This window comes from Pristiophorus japonicus, chromosome 3 (assembly GCF_044704955.1).
Source record: "Pristiophorus japonicus isolate sPriJap1 chromosome 3, sPriJap1.hap1, whole genome shotgun sequence".
NCBI lineage: Eukaryota > Metazoa > Chordata > Chondrichthyes > Pristiophoridae > Pristiophorus > Pristiophorus japonicus.
The window spans coordinates 123,245,932-123,259,128 of record NC_091979.1 but is presented as its reverse complement, the minus strand read 5'-3'; the positions used below and the strand labels follow the sequence as shown (position 1 = coordinate 123,259,128).

General features: G+C 39.8%; 1 protein-coding gene across 2 annotated transcripts in view; it reads left to right on the top strand.

Annotated features, from left to right (window-relative positions):
- Positions 1-13,197, top strand: part of ttn.2 (titin, tandem duplicate 2) — a 413,561-nt gene that overhangs the window by 324,159 nt on the left and 76,205 nt on the right. For both annotated transcript variants that reach the window (XM_070875791.1, XM_070875789.1), the window contains 18 exons: positions 1-205; positions 329-628; positions 963-1,277; positions 1,575-1,723; positions 2,526-2,676; positions 2,759-3,040; positions 3,128-3,430; positions 3,535-3,837; positions 3,918-4,199; positions 4,291-4,590; positions 5,841-6,143; positions 6,243-6,551; positions 6,666-6,947; positions 7,063-7,362; positions 7,458-7,751; positions 7,867-10,833; positions 10,952-11,272; positions 11,384-11,668. The exon at positions 1-205 is cut by the window's left edge and continues 92 nt beyond it. In XM_070875791.1, the coding sequence (XP_070731892.1) occupies positions 1-205; positions 329-628; positions 963-1,277; positions 1,575-1,723; positions 2,526-2,676; positions 2,759-3,040; positions 3,128-3,430; positions 3,535-3,837; positions 3,918-4,199; positions 4,291-4,590; positions 5,841-6,143; positions 6,243-6,551; positions 6,666-6,947; positions 7,063-7,362; positions 7,458-7,751; positions 7,867-10,833; positions 10,952-11,272; positions 11,384-11,668 (7,651 nt within the window). The remainder of the gene's footprint in view (positions 206-328; positions 629-962; positions 1,278-1,574; positions 1,724-2,525; positions 2,677-2,758; positions 3,041-3,127; positions 3,431-3,534; positions 3,838-3,917; positions 4,200-4,290; positions 4,591-5,840; positions 6,144-6,242; positions 6,552-6,665; positions 6,948-7,062; positions 7,363-7,457; positions 7,752-7,866; positions 10,834-10,951; positions 11,273-11,383; positions 11,669-13,197) is intronic.

Below are 13,197 nucleotides of genomic sequence, written 5' to 3'. Positions count from 1 at the left end.
ACTTTGACATGGTACAAAGCACCTGCCCAGAAACCAGAAGAAAAATCGAAAGTAGAATATGATCAGCATGTCAACAAAATTGTGACTGAGAATGTTTGCACTCTACTAATTCATCAATCTCTCCGAAAGGACACTGGTCTTTATACCCTCACTGCTACGAACAATTTGGGAACTGCTTCCAAGGAAATGAGACTCAATGTTCTTGGTAATCTTTTTTATAACATCTCTTTAAATTTCTAGTTTTGGTAATGCAATAATAAGTTAATTCCTTTACTATAACGAGTGCAATTGAGAATATTCATATTTTTGACTTTGTTCTAATAATTAGGTCATCCTGGTCCTCCAGTTGGTCCTATTAAGTTTGAAGGAATTAGTGCTGAGAAGATGACTCTATCATGGCTACCTCCAAAAGATGATGGTGGCTCCAAGATCACCAACTATGTTGTTGAAAAGAGAGAAGCAAGTCGGAAGAGTTGGATTCAGGTTGCTAATGATGTTAAAGAGTGCATTTGCACAGTACCCAAATTACTGGAAGGACATGAATATGTATTCCGCATCATGGCTCAGAATAAATATGGTGTCGGTGAACCTCTTGACAGTGAACCAGAGACAGCAAGAAACCTATTTAGTATGTATTGAAATAAATTTTCTACAGATATCCTACATTTTGATATTGCCAACTTTACAGATGCATCCATAAATACAGTTCAATCCTATATTTTTGATAGTGGCTAGCAAAATTGTTTATCTTGAGTTCTAAGTTCAGACTGTTGATTGTTTAACAAAAAATACTTAAGTTAAAATACATACCAATAATTGTACAGGCTTTATAATTCCGTACATTCACTAACAAAAGTGATTTAAATTTTGTGCTGGTGTTGTCCAATAGTTTTGGGATTTATACTCAAGTTAACTTCTGTTGTAGATTCAGAAAATACCAATAAATATATGTTTTTTTACAGCTATACCTGGAGCTTGCGACAAACCAACTATAAGCAGTGTGACCCGTGATGGTATGATAGTCAATTGGGAAGAGCCAGAATATGATGGTGGCTCTCCAGTAACTGGCTACTGGTTAGAGCGTAAAGAGACCACCGGGAAGAGATGGAATAGAATAAATCGTGATCCAATTAGGATTATGCCACTTGGAGTCTCCTATCACGCAACTGACCTAATTGAAGGCTCAGATTATCAATACCGTGTGTTGGCCATCAATGCAGCAGGCGTTGGACCCCCAAGCATGCCTTCTGACCCAGTAATAGCAAGAGATCCTATAGGTGGGTACATTGGCACACTAGTGCAGCTATTTACAAATTCCTAGGTACCAGCTATCCTAACTTCCGGCAATGTCATCTATCTATAAGCAAAACAATGCGATATTGCAAACAATATTTTTATTGCTATTTAGCAACAGAAACAACATGCGAGTAAGTTAACAAATACAGAAATCTGATGTCCACATTCCCTCGTGAACCCCCTAGATGCCATTTTGAAAGCCTATGCTTTATGATGGACATAAACGAACAACATTGTGTTGATAGCTTGTACTGAATATTCCCTTTTTTTTTTAACAGCGCCACCTGGTCCTCCATTTCCGAAGGTGACAGACTGGACTAGGTCAACGGTAGATCTTGAATGGGCTCCACCAACAAAAGATGGTGGATCCAAGATTACTGGCTATTTTGTTGAATTTAAGGAGGAAGGAAAGGAAGAGTGGGAGAAGGTAAATGCATCAATAATGATTTTATATATTTTACATATAAGGACTGAATTCCTGATTTCTCCCCTCTGCCTTTGCCAGGCGCTGGATTGGCAGAGCATACCTGGAGGGCAATCTGCCTGTCCAGGCCTCAGAGCGCCCAAATTTGGTGGGCCAAGTCATTAAAATGGCTCAGTCGCACCCCCATTGCTGCTTTGCCTCTTGGTAGGGCTTTTAAACGAGGGTAAAAACAAAAGCGCAGCTGGAGCCTCTCAGACCTGCAGTGGCAATACTAGCCATTAGGCTCAAGCCCTACTGGCTACTGTTGGAGAACAGCAGCTAGAAGGCCTCCAGTTCCAACGTTCCGAAGGGCCCCTGCAACAAAAAGGTCTATCACCATTTTGGGCCTTCTTCACTTTGTCATCTGATTCCCTCAGACCCTCCTATATGAGAAGACCCAGACTTGAGGCCCACCAACAGCATCTCTGGCTGCCCCTGCATTTAGGTCCTTTTGCAGAGCAATGATAGAAAAATGATGTTGTAGAGCTGGAAATGCATCCTACCACTTCATTTCATAATAACACTTGGTCAGCGCCAATTGTAGGCACAGGCCTTATTCCGTCCTTCAGGCGAAGCACTAGAAATCCCAAGGTAGTTTGAAAGGAGCAGAAATCTGGCATCATAGGGTTCTGCCTCCCCTCTCCCCCTTTTTCCTAACATTTATACATGCAAAGTAGGTGTTTCCCAGGTGCTGACCACAAGAAAATTGAATCTGTAATGTTCAGTTTTGGCTAACGTGTTTGCCTTTTATTCTGTTTTGTCATAGGTTAAAGACAAAGAAGTTAGAGGCACAAAGTTTGTTGTACCAGGACTGAAGGAAGGAAATTTGTACAGATTTAGAGTGAGGGCAGTAAATGCTGCTGGAGTTGGTGATCCAGGAGAGGTTTCAGATGCCATTGAAGTCAAGGATAGAACAGGTAAAACAGTGAAGACCTTGGTTGCATTTCTTCTGTATTACTATGGCAATGGCAAATATCTGACAACATTTTTTTATTCTAGTCATTCCTGACATTAATTTGGATGCCAGCATGAGAGACAGAATTGTAGTACATGCCGGTGGTGTGATACGTATCTTGGCATATGTATCAGGTAAACCACCTCCAGAGATCTCATGGCAAAAAGATGATAAACCAATACCAGAAGAAGCTACAATTGAAACAACAGTTATCAGCTCTTCTCTTGTTATTAAGAAATGTCAGAGAAAACATCAAGGGGTGTACAATCTTATTGCTAAGAATGCAGGAGGTGAAAGAAGAAAGACTATTATTGTTGAAGTTTTAGGTAAATATCCTTACTTTCTGATTTTGCACAATGCAGTCAATTGTTCTCAAGTATTTAAGTAAAATTAATCATCTTTCTTTATTACAGATGTTCCTGGGCCAGTTGGTGAACCTTTCCGATGTGAAAATCTAACGAATGATTCTTGCAAATTAGCCTGGTTCCTTCCAGACGATGATGGTGGCTCTGCTGTTACCAACTATATCATTGAAAAGCGTGAAGCTGACCGTCGAGGCTGGTCACCTGTCACATACACAGTTACCAGACAGAATGCTGTCGTTCAGAATCTGACTAAAGGAAGTCCTTATTTCTTTAGAATTGCAGCTGAAAATATCATAGGCATGGGCCCATGGGTGCAGACAACAAATGAAACTATAGTTAAAGAACCAATGTGTAAGTAATGTTTCTAATTGCATGTTTTTCCTATCTTTACATTTTAAATAAATCAATTTTAACCACTGAATACATTAAATTTAATATATTTTTCTAACTTGCAGCTGTCCCTGAACGCCCTGAAGAACTTGAAGTAACAGCAGTCACAAAGCAATCAGTTAGCTTGAAATGGAACCCTCCTAAATACAATGGTGGCTCGGATATTACGATGTACATTCTTGAGTGCCGTCTTATCGGCAAAGATAAATTCACTAAAGTTACTAAAGAGAAATTGATGGATCGGATTTTTACACATAGTTGCTTAAAGGAAGGTGACACTTATGAGTACCGTGTCAGTGCAGTGAATGCCGTTGGCCAGGGAAAACCATCATTCTGTACAAAACCAATAACATGCAAAGATCAACTTGGTAAGACTTCTTTCAAAAATGTTTTAAGAAATATCACTTTTTTTTCCAGAAAGGCAATAACAGTGTAATATTTTCTTTAGAACCACCATCACTTGAGCTGGATTTCCGCGACAAGTTTATTGTGCGTGTTGGTGAAACTTTCAGCTTGACGGGACAATATAAAGGGAAACCTACACCAAAAGTTTCTTGGTTTAAGGATGATGTTGTAGTTGAAGAAACTAATCGCCTAAAAATAAACACTACTCCATCAAAACTTTGTCTGGGAATTCTGAAAGGTATTCGTGATGATTCGGGTAAATACTGTGTATCTGTGGAGAACAGCACAGGGGTACGAAAAGGTCTCTGTCAAGTGACTGTTGTTGGTAAGTTAGTTTTTTTTTAACCTTTTTCAGTTTAAAATCTTGTATTATCGAGCTAGAAAACAGGATTAATACAACATTTTACTTTTTTCAGATCGTCCACAACCTCCAGTTGGCCCAGTTGTGTTCCATGAAGTTCACAGAGATCACATGGTTATTTCCTGGAAACCACCACTTGATGACGGAGGCAGTGCGATCACTAATTATATTGTTGAAAAGAGAGATACAAACCGAGAACTCTGGATGCCAGTTACTGCTTCAACTACTAAAACAACATGCAAGGTTCCAAAACTAATTGAGGGCAGAGAGTATATTATCCGTATCTATGCCGAAAACATACATGGAATCAGTGATCCATTGCTTTCAGAAGAAATTAAAGCCAAAGATCGTTATAGTAAGTGTTGGACTTCAGAATTTTCTAGTCAGTATATTAAGCAGAAGACAAAAAAAAACAAGCAAATACGCAAAACAGCAAAGTAAAATCTTGCGTTTTCTCCAAACTGGTGTTCGAAATAGCCAAGTTAAGGCTATCTCTGGTCACTTTAATTATCTGGATCTACTGTAAACCAATATGGTGGGTATATTGTGTTTAATCAGAGTTTAAGACGCATTAGTTATACAGCAAAAACATACGACCGTATCAAGTAGTTGATACCGATCCGATTGGACAAATGGCTGGCGCACGTGAGCAGTTCTCTGGCTTGCAGTCTCTTTCTCTTTGTTTCGAGCTTCCTTCAGTAAAGCATGGGATCACTCTTGAAGAGTGTTTGACCAGCCCAACTTCTGTTTCACTCTCCCCTCACACCATTTGTGAGGACAACCTCGAGGAGGCTACCTTTTATGCTCTTTTTAGGGGTGGGCCTGACATGGGATATTGACAAGACTTTTTGACCTAATAGGGGTTCCCCTAAAACCTTGCTATCCAATGCTGTACCAGTTCTTTGTTTCAATTCTGAATCAAAAGCCCTCCCTAAAGATGTTGCATGTTCTTCTTGGACACATGTCTTTCTTGTTTATACTTCCCAGAGTTTCTTCCTGTGGGAATCGTTTCATCTCTCTTGTCCTTATTCTCTTGGGTACAATCCTGAAGCCCAAGCCAGAAAACAGCTCGCTTCAGAGTCGCTATCTCCTTTATGACATAGTAACTTGTTTATTTTAACTCCTAAAACTTCCATCCATTCTAAGTCTTTCTATAACAAATTGCCTTAAAGATACATAAACAAAGTTGAAGTCTTAACTTGAAAACAACAGATAATGGTTGTCATGATGCAGAATGCTATAACATCTCAGCAGGGCTCCAAAACATTACCATTCTAAGCATCTAATACTCTAATACATTTTGTCTCCTGTTCAAAACAACGATTTAAGCACAGTATCCTTCATGTCAGTTTTATACATTTTCGAACCCCTGATTTCTAACATTAGTTTCACCTAAAGTAAGACAATATTCTGGTTTTGTGTTAAGTATTATATTAAATATTTTAACTTTTTAAAAATTAAAAATATAATTTTAGTTATAAGTGTTGCACACAACAAACATGTTCTGTCTCCTATTTTATCAACATGTGTGTAATGTATTAATGCATGTGTCAGGGAGAAATATTTGTTTTTTTTGTTTATTCAGTTTTTATTGTTTCTCTAAAGGGGTTCCTGAAGCACCAGAACAACCAGTTATAAAGGATATTACTAAGGATTCTGTTGTGGTAGTTTGGAATAGACCACGTGATGGTGGCAAGCCAATCATTAAATATATTGTGGAAAAGAAAGAAACCATGTCCAATCGCTGGTCAAAAGTATCCATGGAGCCAATTTACCCAGACACTCAGTTCAAAGTAACTGATCTCCTTGAAGGCTGTGAATATGAATTCCGTGTTTTAGCAGCAAATGAAATAGGAGTTGGTGATCCTAGTCCGCCATCCAAGCCCATCTTTGCAAAGGATCCAATTGGTATATAAACATTATATTCATTTTTTTTTTCCTTAGAAATAATATTTTATGATGTATTTGTCAGATTTATAATAACCATATTTTTAACTTTTTATTCAGTCAAACCAAGCCCACCTATTAATCCTGAAGCAGTGGACAAAACTAAATCGACTGTTGATTTATCTTGGCTACCTCCACGCCATGATGGAAGAGGCAAAATATTAGGTTATTTAGTGGAGTACCAGAAAGTTGGTGACGAAGAGTGGAAGAAAGCTAATCACACACCGGATTCTTGCCCTGACACTCATTTGAAGGTGACGGGTCTTACTGAAGGTGATACATACAAATTCCGGGTTGTGGCAGTCAATCAAGCTGGCGCATCAGATCCAGCTTATGTCCACGATCCAGTTCAAGCAAAAGACAGGCTTGGTGAGTGTTTTATAGGAATACCATGTGGATCATTCCACATTGAAAAGTTTTGCTCTTAATCCTATTCTGTGTGGTTGATTCTGTTTACTCAAAATGTTTTTATTCCCATTACAGAGGCTCCTGAATTGTTTGTGGACGCTAACATGACTCGACATGTAAACCTAAAAGCAGGAAGTACTTTAACCCTTAGTGCAACTATAAAGGGAATGCCAGTTCCAAAGGTCACATGGCAAAAGAATGACAAGGAAGTACCAATGAAAGCTGATCTTGAAATTACTCCATTTAGCAGCAAGCTTGAAATCTGTAATACTGTTAGAGGTGACAGTGGATGTTATTCACTGACTGTTGAAAATGAAGCTGGAAGCAAGAGTGCTGTGTGTACAGTTGCTGTATTAGGTAATATGGCTGGAGCATAAGGATTGTAGGAACAATCTGTATTTTTAACTGAATTGTGATGTATTTGCCTTTTTTCGATTAATTACAATATTAAGAATATGTTACTTATTTTCAGATAAACCTGGTCCACCGCGTAACTTGAATATTAGTGAAGTTAGAAAGGATTCCTGCTATCTGGCATGGAAGGAACCAGAAGACAATGGTGGTTCTGTCATCTCTAACTATATAATTGAGAAACGAGATGTTGCAGCCCCTAAGTGGATCCCTATCTCATCCACAACCAAAAAGCACAGCATTATGGCTAGGTACTTAATGGAAGGCATCCAGTATTTGTTCCGTGTGGCTGCTGAAAATCCGTATGGTAGAAGTAGCTTTACTGAATCAACAAAACCAATAAAGGCAATTGATCCAATATGTAAGTTCTTATTCACTAATATTAATAATTTCACTTATTTAAGTTCACACGTTTGTACCCAGCTAAATTATCATGTTATTAACTTATTTTTATAGCTCCCCCTGGCCCTCCTAAGAACTTGCACCATGTTGATGTAGACAAGACAGAGGTGTCTCTTCTTTGGAATTACCCAGATCGTGATGGAGGTTCTGAAATCACAGGATTTGTAGTTGAATACCAGGAAGAAGGAGCTCAAGACTGGATTAAATTCAAAACGGTTAGCATACCAGAATGTGTCGTAACTGGTTTAGAGGAAGGAAAGACATACAGGTTCCGTGTTAAAGCTCAAAATGCAGCTGGGCTTGGTCGTCCAGATACAACAGTTCCTATACTGTGCCAGGAGAAATTAGGTTTGTTATTTATATTGATTCATATTATTTGCTTTGAGTTTTCCGTTGCTTTCAATCTGTATTTCATTGACATTTTCATGATATTCATTCGTTCATATATCCTTTTGTTTTATAGTACCGCCATCGGTGGATATAGATGTAAAGTTGATTGAAGGTCTTGTTGTGAAGGCTGGCAGCACTGTCAGACTTCCTGCTTTGATGAGAGGTATTCCTGTTCCTTCAGTGAAATGGGTCACTGACAGTACTGAGCTGAAATCAGAAGGCAATTACAAAATTGATACTGACAACTACTCAACGGTGCTTACTATTAAGGATTGTACCAGAAAACATACTGGTGAATATATACTTACTGTTTCCAATATAGCTGGTAGCAAGACAGTGGCTCTACACTTAACAGTCCTGGATGTTCCTGGCCCTCCAATTGATCCAATCAATATCCTCGAAGTGACACCACAGCACATGATTATCTCTTGGCGTCCACCAAAGGATGATGGTGGAAGTCCTGTCATGAATTATATTGTTGAGAAACGAGAAACTAAGAAAGAAACCTGGGGTGTTGTTAGCTCTGGAAGCACAAGCACCCAAGTTAAAATTCCACGTCTTCAGAAAGGATGTGAATACATTATGCGTGTTCGAGCAGAAAACAAAATTGGCATTGGTGAACCACTAGATTCTAAACCAACTGTCGCCAAGTACATGTTTGATGTTCCAGGCCCACCTACTAAACCAATTGTTTATGATGTCACAGAAAATGCTGTAACAGTTTCTTGGGGCATACCAAAGTATGATGGTGGTAGCCCAATTATTGGTTACATTATGGAACGCAGAGAAACAACTGGTAAATGGATACGGGTGAATAAGACACCAGTATTAGATCTAAAAATGCGAACTCATGGACTTTTTGAAGGAAATTTGTATGAATTCAGAATTTTTGCTGAAAATATTGCTGGTCTAAGTAAACCATCACCAATCTCTGATGCAGTCTCAGCAATGCGTCCTATCAGACCGCCTGGACCACCGATCAATCCTAAACTGAAAGACAAGTCTAGAGAAACTGTTGACTTAGTCTGGACAAAGCCCACCAAGGATGGAGGCAGCCCAATTTTAGGATATATTGTAGAATGTCAGAAATCGAGTTCTACGAAGTGGGATAGAATTAATAAAGACGACTTAATCAAACAATGTGCTTTTAGAGTAGTTGGTCTAATTGAAGGCAACGAATACAGATTCCGTATAAAAGCTGCCAACGTTATTGGAGAAGGTGAGCCAAGAGAACTACCAGAATCTGTAATTACAAAGGACATTCTTCATCCTCCAGAGTTAGCACTTGATATTGTTTGCCGTGATCTGGTCACAGTTCGTGTGGGACAAACTATCACCATAACTGGCCGTGTTAAAGGCAGACCGGACCCAGAAATTACATGGTCAAAAGATGGCAAGGTACTTTCTGCTGACAACCATACAGAAATGAATAACGACTACCCTGTTATACAGCTCTTGATTAAAAAAGCAACCAGAGATGACCATGGTAAATATAGTATTGTTGCTAAAAATAGTAGTGGACAAGCCCAAGCTGCTGCTACCGTCAATGTCCTTGATAGACCTGGCCCTTGTAAGAATATCAAGGTAAGCTATATCACTAAAGATTCCTGTATGCTTGCCTGGGAAAATCCAGATGATAATGGAGGCTCAGAAATTACTAACTACATAGCGGAAAACCGTCAACCCAGCCAGAGAGGATGGTCTGTGATCGCATCTGATTTGACTAAGCGTGTGGTCAAGGTTCAAATTACAACAAACCATGAGTACTTCTTCCGCGTGTGTGCAGAAAACAAAGTGGGCCTAGGTCCAACTATTGAAACCAAAACACCAATCTTAGCCATTGATCCTGTTGAAAAGCCTGGAGAACCTGAAAATCTTCATGTTGCTGATATAGGAAAGACATTTGTTCTGCTTAAATGGAGGAAACCCGATTATGATGGTGGTAGTCCTAACCTGTCATATCATGTTGAAAGAAGGTTAAAGGACTCAGATGAATGGGAAAGAATACACAAAGGAAGTATTAAAGAGACTAGTTTCATGGCTGATAGATGTATCGAGAACCAAAGCTACCAGTTTAGAGTTCAAACTAAGAATGAAGGTGGTGAAAGCAACTGGGTGAAGACAGATTATATAATTGTGAAGCAAGAAATGCAGAAACCAGTCTTGGATCTAAAACTAACTGGAATACTAACTGTAAAAGCAGGTGACACTATCAGAATTGAGGCTACTCTCAGAGGAAAACCTCAACCCGAAGTTGTTTGGGCAAAGGACAAAGATGCAATTGATCTTAGCAGATCACCTCGAGCTAAGATTGAAACAACTGCTGACACATCCAGATTTATCGTAACTAAAGCTAAACGTGAAAACAGTGGCAAATATGTAATTACTGCAACTAATGCAGCTGGTAGCTTTACAGCTTATGCTACCGTGAATGTTTTGGATGTACCAAGTGAAGTAAGAAGCCTAAAGGTCTCTGGCATTGCAAGTGATAGGTGTAGAGTCAGCTGGGACCCACCAGCAGATGATGGTGGTTGTGAAATTCAAAACTATGTTCTAGAGAAATGTGAAAGTAAACGAATGGTCTGGTCCATATATTCCTCTTCTATAATTTTTGATTATGCAAATGTCACTCGTCTTATTGAAGGAAATGAATATATTTTCAGGGTACGTGCAGAAAACAAAATAGGCACAGGTCCACCAGCAGAAACGAAGCCTATTGTAGCTAAGACACAGTTTAATAGACCTGGCCCTCCAGATGCACCAGAGATCACTAAAGTTAGCAAGGACGAAATGACTGTTGTATGGAATGCACCAGAAGATGATGGTGGAAGATCAATCACAGGATATATATTGGAGAAGAAAGAGAAAAGATCTGTCAGATGGTTAGCAGTCACCAAGAGTTCAATCCCAGAGAGACGTATGAAGGTTACAAATCTGGTTCCCGGACACGAATACCAGTTCCGTGTCAAAGCTGAAAATGACATTGGATTAGGAGACCCAAGTGCACCTTCAAGACCAATATTAGCAAAGGATCCTACGGGTATTTTTTTTTTTTTTTAATTTTTTGAATTTTCTAAACAGAAATATTTTCACTCTTTAAATTTACTGTCACTCACACCACATTCTTCTAACTCATTTCCTATTTTTTGTGCACGCAGAACCTCCTGGTCCTCCAATTGGTCTAAAGGTGATTGATAGTACAAAGACCTCAATTTCTCTTGGCTGGGCAAAGCCATTGTTTGACGGTGGTTCTCCCATCATTGGTTATGTTATTGAAATGAGACCAAAAGGTGTCAGTGAATCTCCTGAAGAAGGATGGAAGAGATGTAATGCTGCAGCTCCGCATGTTCTTACTCAATATACTATGACCAGCCTTGTTGAGAAAGAAGAATATGAATTTAGGGTTTCTGCACAGAACCAGGTTGGAATTGGTCGCCCTGCCGAACTGAAAGAAGCAGTATCCCCAAAGGAGGTGTTAGGTATATACAGCATTTTGCCTTTTTTCTGTTTGGGATGTAAAACATTTTGTTTATGTGATAATATTTCTTTACAGCAAAATAATTTCACACAAAAATTGGATCTTTTTTCAGAACAACCAGAGATTGACTTAGATGCAAGCCTGAGAAAGCTTGTAACTGTCAGAGCAGGATGTCCTATCAGATTGTTTGCCACTATCAGAGGCCGACCCGCACCTAAAGTTACTTGGAGGAGAATGGGAATAGATAACGTTGTCAGAAGGGGTCAAGTAGACTTGATTGACACAATGGCTTTCCTCGTCATTCCTGATAGTACTCGTGATGATTCTGGCAAATACTCACTGACACTTGTAAACGCAGCAGGCGAAAAGGCAGTGTTTGTGAATGTTAAAGTTCTGGGTGAGTAGTATTCATTTTTTTTTGTTCTAGATGTTTCCTGATCCGAATTGATCATGGGGGAGGAATTTCCGACGTGTGTTCAGGAGAACTTTCGTGATCAGTATGTTTCCTGCCCAATGAGGAAGGATGCAGTGCTGGATCTAGACCTTGGGAATGCAATGGGTTAAATAGAGCATCTCAGGAATAGTGATCATAGTATCATAAGGTCTAGATTAGTTATGGAGAAGGATAAGGAGCAATCTGGAATAAAAATACTTAATTGGAAGAGGGCTAATTTTAGCAAATTGGAGTCAAAGACTGGCAGGCAGAAATGTAATGGAGAAATGGGCAGCCTTTAAAGAGGAGATGGTTTGGGTACAGTCTGGGTACATTCCCCAAATGGGAAATGGAGGGCAATCAAAGCCAGAGCTCCCTGGATGATGAAGGAGTTAGAGAGTAGGATGAAGCAGAAAAAGGGGACATATGACCAATGTCAGCTTGATAATGACACTAAACTGGGTGGCGGTGTGAGCTGTGAGGGGGACACTAAGAGGCTGCAGAGTGACTTGGACAGGTTAGGTGGATGGGCAAATGCATGGCAGATGCAGTGTAATGTGGATGAATGTGAGGTTATCCACTTTGGGGGCAAAAACATGAAGGCAGAATATTATCTGAATGGCGGCAGATTAGGAAAAGGGGAGGTGCAACGAGAACTGGGTGTCATGGTACATCAGTCATTGAAAGTTGGCATGCAGGTACAGCAGGTGGTGAAGAGGCAAATGGTATGTTGGCCTTCATAGCTAGGGGATTTGTGTATAGGAACAGGGAGGTCTTACTGCAGCTGTACAGGGCCTTGGTGAGGCCTCACCTGGAATATTGTATTCAGTTTTGGTCTCCTAATCTGAGGAAGGATGTTCTTGCTATTGAAGGAGTGCAGCAAAGGTTCACCAGACTGATTCCAGGGATGGCTGGACTGACATATGAGAAGAGACTGGATCGACTGGGTCTTTATTCACTGAAGTTTAGAAAGATGAGAGGGGATCTCATAGAAACATATAAAATTCTGACGGGACTGGACAGGTTAGATGCGGGAAGAACGTTCCCGATGTTGGGGAAGTCCAGAACCAGGGGACACAGTCTAAGTATAGGGGGTAAGTCATTTAGGACTGAGATGAGGAGAAACATCTTCACTCAGAGAGTTGTTAACCTGTGGAATTCCCTACCGCAGAGAGTTGTTGATGCCATTTCACTGGATATATTCAAGAGGGAGTTAGATATGGCCCTTATGGCTAAAGAGATCAAGGGGTATGGAGAGAAAGCAGGAAATGGGTACTGAGGTGGATGATCAGCCATGACCTTATTGAACGGTGGTGCAGGCTCGAAGAACTGAATGGCCTACTCCTGCACCTATTTTCTATGTTTCTATGTTAATACAAGCGGGAATTCGGCTGAATATGAAAAGTACAGAGGAGAAGTGAAAAAAGGAAATAAGAGGGGCAAAGAGACAATATGAGAATAGATTGGCAGCTAACATAAAAGGGAATCTAACG